The 18,945-nt window shown below is 33.6% G+C and overlaps 2 protein-coding genes and 1 pseudogene across 2 annotated transcripts; 1 reads left to right on the top strand and 2 right to left on the bottom strand.

The window, feature by feature from the left end:
• Positions 1-1,990: 1,990 nt before the first annotated feature.
• Positions 1,991-5,130, bottom strand: LOC132253074 (putative receptor protein kinase ZmPK1; annotated as a pseudogene).
• Positions 5,131-5,844: 714 nt separating this feature from the next.
• On the top strand, positions 5,845-8,582 carry LOC132253250 (putative receptor protein kinase ZmPK1). Its single transcript, XM_059734964.1, has one exon. It carries the CDS (start codon positions 6,127-6,129, stop codon positions 8,533-8,535), a length of 2,409 nt encoding a protein of 802 aa, XP_059590947.1. The 5' UTR covers positions 5,845-6,126; the 3' UTR covers positions 8,536-8,582.
• Positions 8,583-11,793: 3,211 nt separating this feature from the next.
• Positions 11,794-14,487, bottom strand: LOC100245415 (putative receptor protein kinase ZmPK1). The gene has a single exon (XM_002283033.4). The coding sequence runs from the start codon at positions 14,312-14,314 to the stop codon at positions 11,912-11,914; it is 2,403 nt and encodes an 800-aa protein (XP_002283069.1). The 5' UTR covers positions 14,315-14,487; the 3' UTR covers positions 11,794-11,911.
• Positions 14,488-18,945: the final 4,458 nt, after the last annotated feature.

Below are 18,945 nucleotides of genomic sequence, written 5' to 3'. Positions count from 1 at the left end.
TATTATTAAGATATCTTTTTACGAAAAGCGTGAGGAAATATCTTATTATGATATTCTTTTATATAAATAGGTATCTTTAATAATTCATAAAAAAGGAGATTTTGATGGAAAGAAAGAGTCCTTTGTTAGGTGTAATTGGGATTTTGGATTAGAGAACTATAAGATTGTAATCTTTAAACAATACTAAAAGTTCTTTATTATCTTTGCATATATGGATATATAGTACTTTAGACCAAATAATGTAAATTATTGTCTACATTTTATATTTTTTATTTTCATTTTTTTGTTTTCTTCCCCTTATTATTGTTTTTTTTCTTGGTAATAAATTAGTATGAAAGTTAAGGTTGGTAAACTTGGAATGAAGACAAAGTTTAATGTTTAGAAGTTTAATAGAAAAAACGACTAAAAATTAGATTAAGAAAAGTTGTCAAAACATAAAAAGCTGTAGATCTCTCTACTTGCAATAATATTTACAAAAAAGAATGATGAATTTATGTAAAAAGTGCATAATGTTTAGGTAATGAAGTATTTCGTGATATTATAAAAGATAATACAACTATTAAGTTATTATTGAAGTTGGAATGTTTATATACGAAGAAATTTCTTACAAATCACTTGCATTTACAAAGGTTATTGTTTATTCTTTAAGTGAAAGGAGGAAAATGTATTAAAAGACTATTTTGATGAGTTCAATAAAGTTAGCTATTATAGATTTGAGGATATTAGAATACTAAATCATTGAGGATATGATTGCTTAAGATACTCTTGCTGTGACAAAAGATCTCGATAATGAATAATCTGATAAATATGATGATTAAGCCTAATCTTACTATTAAATCATGCATTGTTTAGATTTAATCTGTCTATATTATTTGAAGGCTCTTTTTAAGACATGAGAACAAAGTGATACAAAAACTTTTGAATTTGCTTGACCCTTGAGAATTTGAATCAAGGTGGATATTGTTAAAATATGTTACAAATTCTCTTTTAAAGTTAATTTGTAAGTCTTCAATGTTTATAATAAATTCTTGTAAGAAACTATCCTATTATTATATAAAAAAAATATCATATTATGAAATTTTCTTATAAAACAAAGTATCTTTGATAATTAAGCAATTAATTTCTTATTAAAATATTCATTATAAGAAAAATAAATATAGGAAGGGATTTTGGCTAAAAGAAAGAGTTTTTCTTTTCTTTTTCTTTTTTTTTAATGGGAACTTCAATTATAGAGTTGTAAGATTATGATTTCCGTGAACAATAGTTACGAGAGAAGACACTTGATAACCAGTTAGAATTTAGCCTCTTAAGTTGTCATATTTAGACTTTAGACTAGTTAATAATCAACCTCTATCTAGTATGCCCTCTTCAATTTTTCAAAATGTTTAATAAATAAAATATGTATGCCCACCCTTATGTCAGTTTGATATTGTAATTGAAAGTGTTTTAATAGTTTAGTTGGACTTGAGTTTGACTTGATTTGGGGTTTGATGCAACTTGTGTAATGTTAATCAAGGATGTGAATGATTGATTTCAAATTGAAGATGTCTTAAACTTATTCTCCAAAATTTCTTCAAAATTTTTAATGTGTTTTTTGAAATTTTGAACGTGTTCTTTGAATCTTCAAAAACTTTGAATTGAGTATTTGAAGCAATCTCTCTCCCATTTTTTTGAAGTGTGGAAGTTTAGAAATTCGTCATTGTGCATCTTCAAATTACTTGAGACTATTTTTTCACAAATTATTTAAGACCTAATATATTATATGTTTTCAAACTTTTTTTTTTTTTTTTTTATCAAAAAAATATATGAAATACATAAATCAAGTGGAGCATGAGTAGTCGAGCAAGGGAAACCAATATATGAATGAAGTGGAGCCAGAGCAATCAATGAAGGGCTAGGTTAATTAAATGCCACTTCGACAGTTAAAAGAATGGTGAATTGAGAGCTTTGTAAGATACTTACTTTCATGTTCCATACAAATTTAGCAACGTTAGAAATGGTTTTGATTTTCATGGTGGAGAAGGAGCTCCAGGACTTTGCCCATGCTGGGTCTGTCATCTTTATCCTCTTCCACGCACTGCAAAGCCACTGATATCAGAGTTTCCATTTCACTCATCTCATATTTTGCTTTTCATCACAGGGTCCACGATTTCTTCTATCCATTCATATGAAGCCCTTGTAGTTTCTCCGTTCATCTTCCCTCTCACCCATTCTACCAACCTTTGATGCTCCCCTGTGCCATCTGTTAAGCCATGTACAACTGTAACTAAACAACATTAGTTAGAAACCTGTAACTAGATGATTAGTTCTGGTACTGTTAGATAATTAGTTATAAGGCATAACTAACTTCAAATACATGTATATATGTAGAGTCACGGCTCACAAGAACAGAGAATGAATCTCAGAAAAAAAAAAAAATTCAGAAGATTCAAGAAACCTCTGTTCTACCCTGTTTTTCAGTTTCATTCCATTCAGCTTTCTTCCACTTCTCACACCATCAACCGCTTGGATTTCCGTTGCAGGATTCTTCCCCGTAATCATCTCCAAAACCACAATACCATAGCTAAAAACGTCCACTTTGGAGGTGCTTGGGAGGTTTAAAACCCACTCCGAAGCCATGTAACCTCTGGTTCCTCTTATTCTCGAGAAGCTCGAATTGTCTTCTCCACCTCTATTCACTAGCTTTGACAGGCCAAAATCTGCAACCTTTGGCCTGTGGTTAGGGTCTAAGAGGATGTTCTGAGGCTTCACATCACAGTGCAGAACTCACTCCGAGCACTCTTCGTGTAAATAAGCCAGGCCTTTTGCTGTGCCTACCGCAATGTCAAACCTCTTCTGCCAATCAAGTGTATTGGAAGTGAGGTTTTCTGCTAATGATCCATTCTTCATGTATTCATAAACCAAGAGCCTGTGGTTTCGCTCGGCGCAATAACCCCACAGCTCTACAAGTTTATGTGGTTAAGTCTCCCAATGGTGCTTACTTCTGCCAAGAATTTAGCTTCTCCTTCATTAGCTACATTGAGTTGCTTGATGGCCGCCACACGATGGTCCGACAAGAAACCTTTATATACAACACCGCCTCCTCCTCTTGCAATCTCTTCACTGACACCTTGTGTTGCCCTTTTCAGTTCAGTATAGGTGAATCTTCTGAACCGCGTTGCTACTAAAAGGTATCCTTCCGGATCTGCAATGGGGTTTTGATGGGCCTTCCTCAAGAAACACCACACTGAAACTATGCATATCATCTCAACTCCTCCAATCGCGCAGGCAAACCAGAGCATAAACCTCAATAATCCATATGTTCTGGGTAGCTGCTTTTGAAGCTCCCTTGAGCAATCCAGCATGAATTTCTCGACCGAATTTTGATAGGAAGCGATATGGGCTTTGGGCAATTTCAAATCTACATTTCCTTGAAAACCAGGTGTACTGTATCCATTAAATAACAGTGTCTTGGGGAAACAGTTATACACGCCCTTGCCCTCGTGAAATTTATATTGGAACGCTTTGCAAGCACAACATTTTACAACTCTCCATGGAGTAATTGGGGTGGAAGCCATAATCGTAGCCGTAGAACTCAAGATGAGGGAATAGGAGGAAACCAGCCTCTTGAGCGTCGCAGGAAGGATTGAATTTAGGTTGGCGTCCATAAGACCAATCGGAGGGATCTTTCATCTCATACCCAGGAATGCAAGAGCATCTTCTCCCGCTTCCAGAATCAGGAAAATAGCTGCACACACTGTTAGGCCCGCAGATGCCATGGACCCTGCATGCCTTGGGCAACGCTTGCCTACTAACAACGCACCTCTCACTCCCCTCCTCTCAACTGTACAATCGAAAATTGCCATCAAAATCCAGACTCAATCTTCTCTGGACCATCCCACCAAAATCTGAAGACCGAAAACTAAAATCATCTGATGACGTAAAATAGCCTAAGGAATCTAGTCATGCAATTCTGCTGCTGTTGTACGCCGACCTTCCACTACAGGAATGATGTCTTATAGCAGCGGCTAGTGACCCTCACTAGAGGTCAGAAATAGTGTGGTTGAAATTATGGTTGCACACCAAGCTGACCGCCACATGGTGTAGTCATAGGTGGTCCAACTATTTCTTATAGTTGCAGTTGTGAAGGAGACTGCAAGCACACAAGTTAAAGAAATAGTGGCAACCACAGGTAAAGTGCAACAAAAGTCAAAGCAATAGTAGCGGCCACAGCAAGTGCATCAAATGGTTCTTACAGCTAGCTGCATCTTGTTTTTGGCCCCCACTAAATGTCATATAGTTGCATTTTGGAGTTCCCCATTAAATTCTTTAAAACACTATAAAAATGGTGTGGATCAGAAACATTTTTCTTCTGAGAATTTGAATCTCGATATTTTGATATTCCGTTCAAAAATTTTCTTCTGAGAATTTGAGTAGCATAATCTTTCTTTTGATATTACATTCAATTTCATGCTGCAATAGCAGCTTAGACCTTATCCCAACCACCTCATAACTGAATGTCAATTTTTTCTGGATCACTTTCAACGCCAATAGCAAGTGTAGATTGGGTAAATAGAAAAAGAAAAGGGCTAACCCCTTCAAGATTGGCACAAAAGCTTCATGGTAATATTCTAAAATTTGGAAAAATACAAAACTCATAGGTCAACAAAAATGCTTTTCCATATCTATTATAAACCTTTTTTTCAGTAAAAAAATAATAGAATCATACAATGGATATATACAAATGGTGAATCCCAATTAGCATTGACAAAACAAACTTGCATGAACACAAAAGAGATTTTTTAGATCAACATATTGAGAAAATGACTAGACACTCAAAAAGAAATACCAAGAAGCTTGGGGATTTGATGTTTTGTTAACAAGGATCCATAAGGACATAGAACAACATATTTAAATAGTTACTTTTTCTATAAATAAGAAAAAAGATTACATGAGTAACAACACACCAATGCTTATTTGAATAAAGTGTCATTCATGTACAAAAACTAAAGAAACCAATTGGGACTAGGGGGCAAGGCCATGATATTATCAATTATGCTCCTAATGCAAAGCAGTAGGCAGGCTATTATTACCATTGAGAGTAGCATGATATATTTGCTTCTCAGCAAGTCCAATATCTAATAGTATCATATTACCCAGTAGGTATAATACAAAGAACAGATGAAATGTGAGTTGCAACAATTAGGCAATCAAAATCGCATTTTGAACAATATAAAAAACCAATACTCAAACAAAATAGTATGAACAATAAACTACTATTACTTTCATAATACAAGGAATTTTTGCTTCCACAAATTAGTGATTACTTGATATGAAGTAAAATTTAAGAGTACAACAGACACCACCGCCTCATAATTCAAGAACCAAACCATCAATAAAGATATGTTGAAATCTAATCACCACATCCAAATAGGTATTTTTCTGGTCTCAACAAGTGACACAAGAAAATTTTTGTATCTAGTGAATACCTTTGCCTACATCAGTACAAGGTTTTATTTGTCTTAGCTTGTAGTTCTATGTTAGCCAAGGGTGTACCTTTTCCAAAACTTAATGGTTGTACACGTGGAAGATTGTGAAGGGTGAGAGAGAGAGATAATGAAACTGTAAGGTTATAGGCACAAGACTACCATCATAAAGCTTAATAGTAGCAAAAGTAGTGAATGTTATAGAAGAAAAAAATGGTACAGAAATTATCTGGCTCAGACTCACAGTTGACGAGTTCAGCTACATGGAAAAGAGATCAATTTAACCGAGTTTTTAAACATATTATTTCTAGAATCCTTCTTCAAAATGACGTATCTCATAATAGTTTTGTTGTTCCAAGGGGAAATTACAAAATGTGAATGGCCCAAGTCATCCAATCAAACTTACATGCTAAATAGATCCCATTAAAAACGGTAGGTCTTCATCCCATTATTTTGACGCTGACATGAATTGCTTCTAGAAACCAAACACGATGGCGCAAGCAAAACTTAGCCCGAGGGGCAATGTGAATTTTCCCCCTTCACCCCAGTCAAGAAGTCATGATGTAAACATTGATTTTCTAAACTCTGGTAGCACCATGCACTTGTATTCTCCATTGCAAATATCCGAGAAACAGAGCACATAAACCATATCTTAAAACTCATGGATAGGACAGTTGGTTTCTTTGTTTTGGCTTTGCTATTAACTTGCTATCCATCTTCATCTGACACGTATGATACTCTGAGCGAAGGCTCATCTCTTTCTGCGGAGAAATCAAGTGACGTTCTCATTTCAGCAAATGGTATATTCTCTGCTGGGTTTTACCAGGTCGGCAACAACACTTTCTGCTTCGCCATATGGTTCACAAAATCATTGGGTGCAACCACAGTTTGGATGGCGAACCGTGACCAACCGGTCAACGGTAGAGGCTCCAAGCTTTCTTTGTTGAGGAATGGCAATCTCCTCTTAACTGATGCTGGTAAAATCATGGTTTGGATGATCAACACCGTTTCAACCTCCTCTGTGAGATTACAGCTCCTTAACACAGGCAATCTTGTACTGTATGCTTGGGAGAAGACGGTGATTTGGCAGAGCTTTGACTCACCCACAGATACTCTTCTTCCTCACCAGATACTGACCAAAGATACCAGCCTTATCTCATCAAGAAGCCAAAGCAACTATTCTTCTGGTTTTTATAAGCTATTTTTTGACAGTGATAACGTCGTCCGCCTTCTCTTCAATGGTACTGAGGTTTCCAGCATCTACTGGCCAGACCCAAGCCTGGTGACCTGGGATGCTGGAAGGAAAACATTCAACGACAGTCGAATCGCAGTATTCGATTCTTTGGGTTATTATAGAGCATCAGATGATTTGGAATTTCGGTCAGCGGATTTTGGGGCGGGGCCTCAGAGAAGATTGGCCCTCGATTTCGATGGCAATCTTAGAATGTATAGTCTAGAAGAAACGAGAGGAACCTGGTCGGTTTCATGGCAGGCTATCTCCCAACCATGCCAGATTCATGGCATCTGCGGACCCAACAGTCTCTGCAGTTACACCCCTGCTTATGGCAGAGGATGCTCTTGCATGCCTGGATTCAAGATTGTAAATTCAACTGACTGGTCTTATGGGTGTGCACCAGAAACTGATATCGCTTGTAACCAAACTGAGGTGGGCTTCTTCCCACTCCCTCATGTTCAACTCTACGGCTATGACTATGGTCACTACCCCAACTACACCTATGAAAGGTGTGAAAATCTATGCTTACAGTTGTGCAAATGCAAGGCCTTCCTGCTAAATTTTAGCGACGGCCTTTACAATTGTTACCCAAAGACCCTCTTGCTTAATGGATTCAGTTCGCCAAATTACCCTGGAACCATGTATCTAAAACTGCCTAAAGCTAGTCTCTTTCCCAGATATGATCCCCTTGAAGAATTCACCATAAATTGTTCAGGCAACACTCGTTATATACAGCTAGATACAACATATCGCAAGGGCCATGAAAATGGGTCATTGAAGTTTTTGCTATGGTTTGCCTTCGTACTGGGAGTTGTAGAGACGGCAATTGTCTTGCTGGTATGGATTTTCTTAGTTAGGGTACACCATGATCCAGTCTCCACCATGCAAGGCTACATCCTCGCTGCAAACGGGTTTAAAAGATTCAGTTATGCAGAGTTGAAGAAGGCCACGCGAGGTTTCACCCAAGAGATTGGAAGAGGAGGTGGAGGAATGGTATATAAAGGTGTATTGCTTGATCGTCGAGTGGCAGCAATCAAGCGCCTCAAAGAAGCCAATCAAGGAGAAGCAGAATTTCTAGCAGAAGTGAGCACCATTGGAAGGCTTAATCACATGAACTTAATAGAGACGTGGGGATATTGCATAGAGGGGAAGCACCGGCTTTTGGTGTATGAGTACATGGAACATGGATCCTTGGCACAAAAGCTATCTTCCAATACTCTTGATTGGGAGAAGAGGTTCCAAATAGCGCTTGGCACGGCCAGAGGCCTAGCTTATTTACACGAAGAATGCTTGGAGTGGGTTCTGCACTGTGACGTCAAGCCTCAGAACATACTCTTGGACTCTAATTACCAGCCAAAAGTGGCCGATTTTGGGATGTCGAAACTGCGTAACAGAGGAGGGCTTGACAATTCAAGTTTCTCGAGGATCAGAGGACCCAGAGGATACATGGCTCCTGAATGGGTATTCAACCTTCCCATAACCTCCAAGGTAGACGTTTATAGCTATGGAATCGTAGTTTTGGAGATGGTGACAGGGAAGAGCCCAACTGCTATCTCCGATACTGATGCCCAAGGAGAGACAGAGCAGCGTGGGTTGATTAAATGGATGAGGGATCGAATGAATGGGATTGGTGCCAGGGGGTCGTGGATTGAAGACATCCTGGACCCTGTGATGCAAGGCGAATGCGACATGCGCCAGATGGAAATTCTGATTGGAGTTGCCTTGGAATGTGTAGAGGAAGACAGGGACTCAAGACCCACGATGAGCCAGGTAGTTGAGAAGCTTATGTGCCCGGAGGAGAGGGCGGAGCAGGATGGCTACCTCTTCATGTCCTGAAACATTGGTACAGAGGTTTTAGTCAATACATGTTTCAAGAAATAAAATAGGAAAGAAATGAATTGAAGGTAAAATTAGATGAAATGAAAAACGAAACGGTTCAGTACGAGAAGTTGGAAAAAGTATTTGATTTCTATTATTTAGTTTTATAAAGAAGAGAAAAGAAAAATACTAAATTTAGATATGATATTCTAATGTATCTATCTTTTAATAAATGTTGCTTTTCCACTTTATCTTTCTTTTGGGAAATTATAAAATTCTTACTCAAATCAATATATCACCACCACCTTGGCGTAAAAAAAGGGTCCTTAATCCATTCAAGTGTTTTTTTATGGTTTATTTATTTCGATTAAGTTCAACCACAATGTTTATTTTTCTCTTAACTACTTCATTTGGAAATTAAAATTTCCTAAAATAAAAGATTTTATAAAAGAGTAGAGTTAATGTTGTTGTCCGTTGCAATAATGACATTTAAGTGGTGTTTTTTAAACTTAATTGTAAATTGAATTTAAAATTAAATAGTGTTTAATAATATTAATTATTAAGTTATTTATTTTTTTAAATATATTATTTTTATTAAGTAAAGAAAAATTAATAGATTATTTTTAATATTTAAAATATATATATTTTTTTCTTTTTAAATTTAGTAAAAATATTTAAAAAATAAATAATAAGTGACAAAAGGTTTAAAAAAAACAATTAGAAATATGAAATTAAATTATTTTTGGTAGAAAGTTTAAAAAAAAAAAATTGATACTTTAATTTTTTAACATTATATGACGAAAAAACACTTGTTCATCTTTTTCTTTTAGGACAATAATTATAAAGCTAGAATTTGTAGGGGGATGGGCCATTAGGCTTTTGGGATATGTCTTGGTGTCACTTTTTGTTCTTCTCTTTCTTTAGGTTCCTCCAGTTCTGGACATCAGGTACTTCACTTAGTAAAATCAAATTTTGAATTACAAATTTTTTATTACATAAATAAATTATTAATAAATATTAATTTAAATAAATAAAAACATGAGCAGTTAGGCCTTCTATTATGTCAATTCGCCCTTTCATGCTTATATTTAGAAGTATAATTACAAAATAAATGGTGAATTGAATTTTTAATATCATACTTCAAACTTTTCACTAATATCTTATATTCATGCAGACACATGAAGGGATGATAATGAGACCGGTTTAGAATAGAAAGCACATATTCCAACCTTGTACCATTAAAAAAATTAAACATGACAGGACGGGGTGGGATAGGTAAAAAAAATTCTCATACTCGTCCTACCTTACCTCATTTAAAATTATTTAAAATGTATTTTATATAATTAGAGTATTATAAATTTTTATAACTTATTAGAGTATTTAATTACATTAAAATAAAGATATTTTATATAATTAGATTATTATAAATTTTTATAACTTATTTTATTAAAAAAGTATTTTTTTATTATTATTATTATTAAAAATAAAAAAATAAAAAATCAAATTAAATTAATTTTATATATAATTGGGATGTGACAATATCCAAACTCATTTTGAGTTTAAAAAAACTTAAATTTACTTCAAACTCATTTATTTAAATTTCAAACTCATCCTATTAGAAGCAGGTTGGACTATTACCTAAAAAAAATCACCCTATTGCCATCACCTGAAGTCCTTAAATTTAATGGCCATAAAAGCAAAATAGTAAGAACATATTAATTGTCTACATAACACTTTGCTTGCGATTAAATTTAAGGCCATATTTGATTATGAGAAAATATAAATAAAAGAAAGGTGGGAGAAAAAGTGAAAAGAAAAAAAATCCTAAGAAAAAAAAATTAAAAAATAAAATCAATATGAAAAGATAATAATAACATCAATACTTCATACAATAAAAATTTTGGTATTACTTAAAACGAATTTTAAAAAATTGGGTGAAGCAACCATTGCTTCCCATGGCCCATTGGCCTTTCAACTCAAATCGGCCTTCAACAATTGAATAATACAAACGGTTAGCAGCAAGTGGATTCGGGAGATTCATGGCCAACAACTTGGCAGATCTGCAGCCATCCATGCTCCAAAGCCGACCACCTGAGATAGAGCGAAGGCATCAAGCCGAAAATCTCAACTGTGGTAGAGCCAAGAGGAGAGCCACACCGGACAGTTTTTTCTAGAGACGTTCATAGTGGGAAGCGTTGGAAGCAGAGAACAATGAAATAGGTAAAGAAGAAGTTCAGTGATGTGGAAGATGACGCCAGAATCCATGTCATATACTATAAAATTAAATTTAGATTTTATAAAAATGTATTTATTTGTCACATACAGTGGCTCATTCATTTTGTTCCTGTTTGTACATAATATACAATGCATGTAAACGAATTATATAAAACATTTATATTAATTTATACTAATTATTGAAGGTATGTCAAATGAATGAAAATAAAATATAAATTTAAAATTAATAAATTATTTTTATAAAATTTTACTTGTCTTTCTTGTGTTAGATTAAATAATTTAAAAATATATTTTTGTTTCTTTCTAATCAACATGCTTATGAAAAGACACTTATAAAAAATTAGAGATTAAAATATTTTTAATAATAAATTTCCAAAAAGAGGTCTTAAGTTGAAAAAAAAAAAGAAATACTTGAAAATAAACATTTGCAGGGTGGCTCATTCATTTGATTTTCCATCTATGCTTGATCAATAAGATGACATTTTTGTCCATCTACATTAGATTGAATTGCACGACAATTTTACATCTTTCAAAGATTTTGACTCCATAATGTATGTGTGCCCCACGATTTTCCATTTCCCTTTTACATTCATCAAATTTTTCCGAGCAATGATACCATCCAAAGGTAATTAAAATAAATAAATAAAAAAATGTCAAGGAAGGTTGAAGTGATGGTGTGATGCAGAGCTATTTAAAATAGGTTAAATAGCTGTCTAAAAAGTCAAAACCTATGACATTTAAACTAATTCATTCACTAACACACAAAGGAAGAGGAATTGATTTATATTTTGAAAAATTTTAAAGTCACATTAGAATAGATTCAATGAGAAATTATATGATATCAACTAAAGCTAAAACCATTTATACCTTTCATATATGTATACTACATATATAAGAATTTGTTCTATGATGAGGAGAAAAACTTCTCCTGCTACAAATTATGTGAGGATAAAATAGATCAAATTCAACAAATTTTAAAAAGGATTTTATAAAATATAATAGTTAATATTGCAAAAAAAAAAAAAGGAGTTTAATAAGATAAGAGCACCAAGGAGAGATATTGGGAATAAAATTACTCTGTTTTTTTACAAATATCATAAATGGGCGGAATAGGTATAGAAAGCCACTTCACTTGGGCCCCATACGAGGCATTGATTTATTAATAGTGATGATTGTTTCCACGTTCAGGGCGGAGAAGCGTCTCGACCACCTGACTCATGGTGGGTCTTTCATCCTTGTCCAATTCCACACATTGCAGAGCCACTGCTACTAGAATTTCCATCTCACCCATGTCATATTGGCTTTCCATCGACGGGTCTAGGATTTCTTCAATCCACGAAGCAACTGCAGTTGCACTATTCATCTTCCCTTTCACCCATGCCACCAAACTCTGACGTTCCCCTATGCCATCTGTACCGTGGATGGCATTTGCAACACTTCTTAGGCCGGTAATCATCTCCAGAACCACAATACCATAGCTATAAACGTCTACTTTGGAGGTGATGGGGAGGTTCAAAACCCATTCTGGAGCCATGTAACCTCTCGTTCCTCTGATCCTCGACAATCTCGAATTGTTGATTCCTCCTCTGTTCTGTAACTTTGACAGGCCGAAGTCTGCCACCTTTGGCTGATAATTAGAGTCTAGGAGTATGTTTTGAGGCTTCACATCGCAGTGTATAACCCACTCCAAGCACTCTTCGTGTAAATAAGCCAGACCTTTTGCTGTGCCCACCGCAATATCGAACCTCTTCTGCCAATCAAGTGTATTGGAAGTGAGGTTTTGTGCTAGTGATCCATGCTCCATGTATTCATAAACCAAGAGCCTGTGCTTCCCCTCAAAGCAATAACCCCACATCTCTATCAAGTTCATGTGGTTAAGCCTCCCAATGGTACTTACTTCTGCCAAGAATTCAGATTCTCCTTGGTTAGCTCCACTGAGCTGCTTGATGGCTGCCACTCGGTGGTCTGATAAGACACCTTTATATACAACCCCACCCCCTCCTCTGCCAATCTCCTCACTGAAACCCCGTGTTGCTTTCTTCAGCTCAATATAGGTGAATTTTCTGAATCCCGTGGCAGCTAAAATGTAGCCTGGCGGATCTGTACTGGTGTTTTGCTGGGCCTTCATCAAGAAACACCACACCATACTGATGCAAATCATCTCAACTGCTCCAATTGCGCACGTAAACCAGAGGATGAACTTTAACACTTCATTTTCGCGGGCTTTTGCATAAGATCTTACTAGCTGCTCTGAGCGGTTGCCTGAGCAATCTAACATGAATTCCTCAACTGGTTTTTCATAGGAAAGAAGACTAGCTTTAGGCAATTTTAGATATGTATGTCCTCCAAAACTAGGCGAGCGGCATCCGTTGAGAAACAGCCGCTTAGGACAACATTTATAAACATCCGAATTATAGCTGTATTGATATCCTATGCAGCCACATATTTTCAAGCACAGTTTTTCACACATCTGTAAGGTGTAATTGAGGTAATAGCCATAATCATAGCCGTAGAACTCAACGTGTGGGAGTGGGAGGAAACCAACCTTCTGTGAGTCGCAAGAAAGATTGAATTTTGGTATGCATCCATAAGTTCGGTCAGTGCGATTTTTCATCTCATATCCAGGTACGCAAGAGCATCTCCTTCCACTCCCAGAACCAGGCACATAGGTACAAATACTGTTGGGTCCGCATATTCCATGAATGTTGCATTGTAGCGTGATGGCTTGCCAAGTAACAACCCACTTATTTCTCCCTTCCTCAAAACTGTATAATCGTAAGTTGCCATCAATATCCAGGGTCAATCTTCTTTGGACTCTCTCACCAAAATCCGAGGACTGAAACTTAAAATCGTCGGTTGAAGAAAAATAGCCAAAGTAATCTAGTAATGCAGTTCTGCTGCTGTTGTATGCCGATCTTCCCGCCTGCCAGCTTACAAGCCACGATGGGGGCCAGTAAATGCTTGAAGCATCCCGCCCATCGAAGACAAGACTGAGGACGTTATTGTTGTCAAAATAGAGCTTATAAAACCCTGAGAAAAAGTTGGTTTTGGTTCTTGAAGAGACGAGTCTCGTATTTCTGGTGAGTGGTTGGTGAGGGAGAAGGGTATCTGTTGGTGAATCGAAACTTTGCCATTGAATAACACCATCCGAGGTACGCAGCACAAGGTTACCAGTGTTGAAGAGGTGTAATTGCACCGGAGAAATCCCAACCCTCTTTATGGTCCAAACTATGAACCGCCCAGCATCTGTTAAGATAAGATCACCACTTTCTAGAAGGGAAAGCTTTGAGAAATTCCCATTAACTGGTTGGTTTCGGTTTGCCATCCAAACAGCGGTATGTTTGCCGTCGTAGGATGGTTTGGTGAACCATATGGCAAGACAACAAGCATTATCACCGACGGGGTAGAAGCCAGCTGAGAAGATTCCACTTTGTGAAATCAAAACTTGTTCAGGCTTCCCAACTGAGAGGGATGAGCCTTGACTCAAACTGTCGAGGGTGGACGATGGAAGTGGAGAAGATAGAAGCAGAGTGAGAAGAAGCAAAAGAACTGGCGCATCCATGTGATCTATGAAATTGGATCAGTTGAAAAGGCCGTAGGGCTAAGCTTGAATCAAATTCAGGTAAGGAACACACAAATAATACTAATATTTATGGAAAAGACAAAGTTGCTCTTGACTTGTGCGGAGGGTAGAAATTCCCATGGGAAGATGAAAGCTAGAATGCCCCAGGTTCCAAGCTGCAGCCTCGTGTTTTGAAAAACGACCCAGCTTCCACAGATAAGGTTAAAAGTTTCCGTCCACTTCAATAATTGTGCATTTTCCCTTCAACAGCGGGTCAGATTTTGTCTCCTCAACACTCACCTGCCTTTGCTGGAAATTAATTGTACGGAGAATTACCGAACAGGGTAGCCCAAAAAACTAATTATTATGAAGGCTCTCTCGGTTATAGATAATTTTACCTATAATATGTTTTTATATTATTTATAAATAAATTGAGATTGTTGTGGAATTCATGCATGATGATAAGTAATCAATAATATATTTCTCAGCTTAAAAAAATTATTATTAACTTTTGAACAATCAAATGATTATTTAAAAATTTGCTATATTTTATAAAGAACCTTATAAAAAAATATAATTTTCATTATCTCATAAATAAAAACCATATCCTAAAATTATTATATTGTTTTATATATAAAACATATAATTAAAAACTTTGTTATCATAATATAATGAATAATTATTTTTTACGAGCACTCATCAATTGAATAATATGTAAATATTCAATTGATTAACACACACCTATTAAATAGAATAACTCACAATTATTCATTGGATAATATAACACTTGAAAAAATTAAATAAAAATAAATTAAATTATATTGTAATATATTGTAATGATAACACGTATTTATATTGTAAGTATAATGTATTTATGTCATATCTATATTTAATTACAAAAGGAATAATTTTAAAAATGTTTATTCATACCCCGTTGGTATTAACGCATCGTATCAATATATTAACAACATTTATTTAGTGTTTTGAAATTATTTAATCATTTATATATATAAACTACAAGTCTCGTGAATTCAAATTAGTATTTCATTTGGTTTCAGAAATTATTTATGATATAGGTATGTTATAAAATATGGTATGATCTTACCAAATTATCATTTTTATAAAAAAATTCAAAAATTTCCTAATTAGGTTTTATTGTAATGTAAGTGTATTTATATGGTAATTATAACATATTTTTGTTGTACCTATATTTTATAATAAAAGTAATAATCTCGATGATCACCTTTTATACCTTATTAATATTCAACATATCAAATATATTAACATCATCCAGTCGATGTACTGAGAAAAAAAATTTTATATGAAAAAAAAAAAAACACTATGCAAAGGAAAAAAAATCATATAAATTTTTTAAAATTATTTTATTATAAAAATAAAAAATTATTAAACATTCTCTATCATTTTCTTATTCTTTTTAAAGAATCTGAATGAAAAATTAAACATTTTATCTTCCTTGAATTTAAAACAAAAACATAATTTATCAATTTAAAATTATAATATATACATATATATATATGAAAAAATCATCATTTTTATTATATAATTATAAAACTTATTTTTTTCTTAATAAAATTAAAAATTAGAATAAAAATAAAAAATGTAAAAAAAACAATAAATGATATTTTGAAAATACTTTTTAAAAGTATTTTTGTTTTAAATAGTAAATTTAAATAACAAATTATATATAATTGTAAAGGTTAAACCCAAAATTTTGATTTAAAATTTGAATATTAATAATTACAATAAATATGAGACTCATGTACTATAATTGTATCGACAAATCAAGTGAAGTGCTTTAAATACTTTGAATTTTAAAAATTTTAGTTAAATGACAGTTTTGGTATATTAAACCTATTAAAATCCTCCCCAAGAATTATTAGAAGAGACTACCATTTCTAGTAATTGTTTTACCAAGCCCACCCTATTGGGTAATTCTCCTTTAATTATATGGGAAGGTTCCTATGGGTCAAGATTACATGAGTTTCACAAAGATACAAACTTTACACCAGTGTTTGTATTTTATGTTTGGTTTCTGAAATTTAGAGAGAAAAAAAAAATAGGGAGTGGAGTGCTATGTGAAGTATTTGGAAAATATGGAAAAAAAAAAAAAAAAAGGAAAGAAAGGTTAAAAGGAAATAAAAATAGATTTTAAATTAATAAATTATTTTTATATATAGATAAAATTATTTTATTTAGTATATTGTTTCTCTATTTATATTCCTTTTTAAGTATCATGTAAAAGTAAAAAAAAAATTTAAAGCTGATAAATTATTTTATATGCTATCTTAAACTTATTTAAGTTAATATATTATTTTTTATATAAATATCAAATAATTTAAAAATATACAAGTTTTTAATTATATCTTATTTTTTTATTTTTATACTAAAATAAGATATTAAAAACCTATTTTTCTTAATATTCTTTTTGTCAAGACCCAATACTTTAAGAGTTTCCCGCGCTTCATTTTTTGCACCGTTTCCTTTGGTTCTTCAAGGGCTTCGTCGATTCGGTGGTCTAAAAGAGATGTTTGGTGCTATTTCTGTCTTATAGAACTATCTTGGATATGAATTTGCGAGTCTAAGACGCATTTGGAGGTTAAGGTTTCAGTTTTTGGGCATCTACTCTCCACCCGAGCTCCATTTCATTTTTATTGGATTCTCTTGCACTCTCGTGGCTCCTAGACGAGAGTTAACTACGGTTAGGGCTCAAGGCAAACGCCTAGCTGAGGCATCTGAGCCAGAGGCACGTCAAAAGACGCATTTTGACACCGTTTTAGAGTTTCAGATTTGGGTTTCTAAATTGAAATAGGAGAAATTTTGGGTTGTCATGAATGAAGAAAGATGAGAGAAAGCTTCCAAATGAGAAAGGAAAACATTCAAATTAAGTGGTCGGGTCGGGTGTTTTTTTTTTTAGAAGTTAAAAATTCAAAATTTAGTGTTTTTTCTTAATTTTAGTGGTCCTGTTGACAAAGAGGTTAGGATGATGTTGAGCTAGAGAAACAAAAGGGCAATTTGGGCATAGAAGATAGAGCCAACTTAGAATGCACAAACACAATAATATTTTCTCTTTTAATAGTCAAATCTCATATTCCAGCTAATTGGGGTTTGAATATAATATTACTTTCAAATATCTAACTTGGAACACAAGTTTCCCTTGTAAAAACAACCTAGCTTCCACAAATGAGGTTAAAAGTATTTGTCCACTACAATAATTGTGCATTTTCCTTTCAACCGCTAGTCAAATTTTGGCTCTTAAGACACTCTCCCAATGATATGTTGCCACCTTCCTTTGTAGTTATGGGAAGGTTCTCATGGGTCACGATTAAATGAGTTTCACAAAGATACAAACTTGAAAATGGGAATAGAGTGCTATTTGAAATATTTGGAAAATACGAAAGAAAATATAAGAAAAAAAGTTAAAGGAAATAAAAATAAATTTTAAATTAATAAATTATTTTTATATGGAGTTTCAAACTCATATAACTTATTTTAATTGTTTTATAAAAAAAAATTACCTAATTTAAAAATACATAACTTTTTAATTATATATATATTTTTTTACAATTTTTAATAAAACTAAATATGAAAAAATTATTTTATTTATCATATTTTCTCTGTATACTAAATTTTTTCCGATCAGACCTTGAAAAGTCAAAATTGGAAAAATGGGATATTGGAGGACCCTCAATTGTAATAATAATTATATGTGCACTAAAATGACAAAGACACCCTTTAACCATATTAATAATTAGTAGTTATACAAGCTCCACTCAACCATACCCTAAAAGTCCGCGCCAAAATGACTTGAGCGGGGCCAACAGTTGTACCAATAATTGTACCAATATAATCAAAATGACTTGAAGGTTCTCATGGGTCACGATTACATGAGTTTCACGAAGATACAAACTTGAAAATAGGAAATGGGGTGCTACTTGAAGTATTTGAAAAATACAAAAAAAAAAATATATATGAAAAAAAGTTAAAGAAAATAAAAATAGATTTTAAATCAATAAATTAATTTTCTATAAAATTTCAAACTCATTTAACTTATTTTAATTGTTTTATAAAAAAATTACCTAATTTAAAAATACATAACTTTTTAATTATATTATATTATATTATTTTTTACAATTTTTAATAAAACTAAATATAAGAAAATTATTTTATTTAACATATTTTCCTATCCTTGTATACTAAATTTTTTCCGATCATACCTTGAAAAATCAAAATTGGAAATATGGGATATTGGAGGACCCTCAATTGTAATAATAATTATATGTGCACTAAAATGACAAAGACATCCTTTAACCATATTAATAATTAGTAGTGATACAAGCTCCACTCAACCATAACCTAAAAGTCCACGCCAAAATGACTTGAGCGGAGCCAACAGTTGTACCAATAATTGTACCAATATAATCAAAATGACTTGAAGGTTCTCATGGGTCACGATTACACGAGTTTCACAAAGATACAAACTTAAAAATAGCTGTTTGAAGTATTTGAAAAATTCAAAAAAAAAATATATGAAAAAAAGTTAAAGGAAATAAAAATAGATTTTAAATCAATAAATTATTTTTATATGGAATTTCAAACTCATTTAACTTATT

This window comes from Vitis vinifera, chromosome 18 (assembly GCF_030704535.1).
Source record: "Vitis vinifera cultivar Pinot Noir 40024 chromosome 18, ASM3070453v1".
Classification (NCBI taxonomy): Eukaryota; Viridiplantae; Streptophyta; class Magnoliopsida; order Vitales; family Vitaceae; genus Vitis; species Vitis vinifera.
The sequence above is the reverse complement of the archived record's forward strand: the minus strand, read 5'-3'. Positions and strand labels throughout refer to the sequence as shown.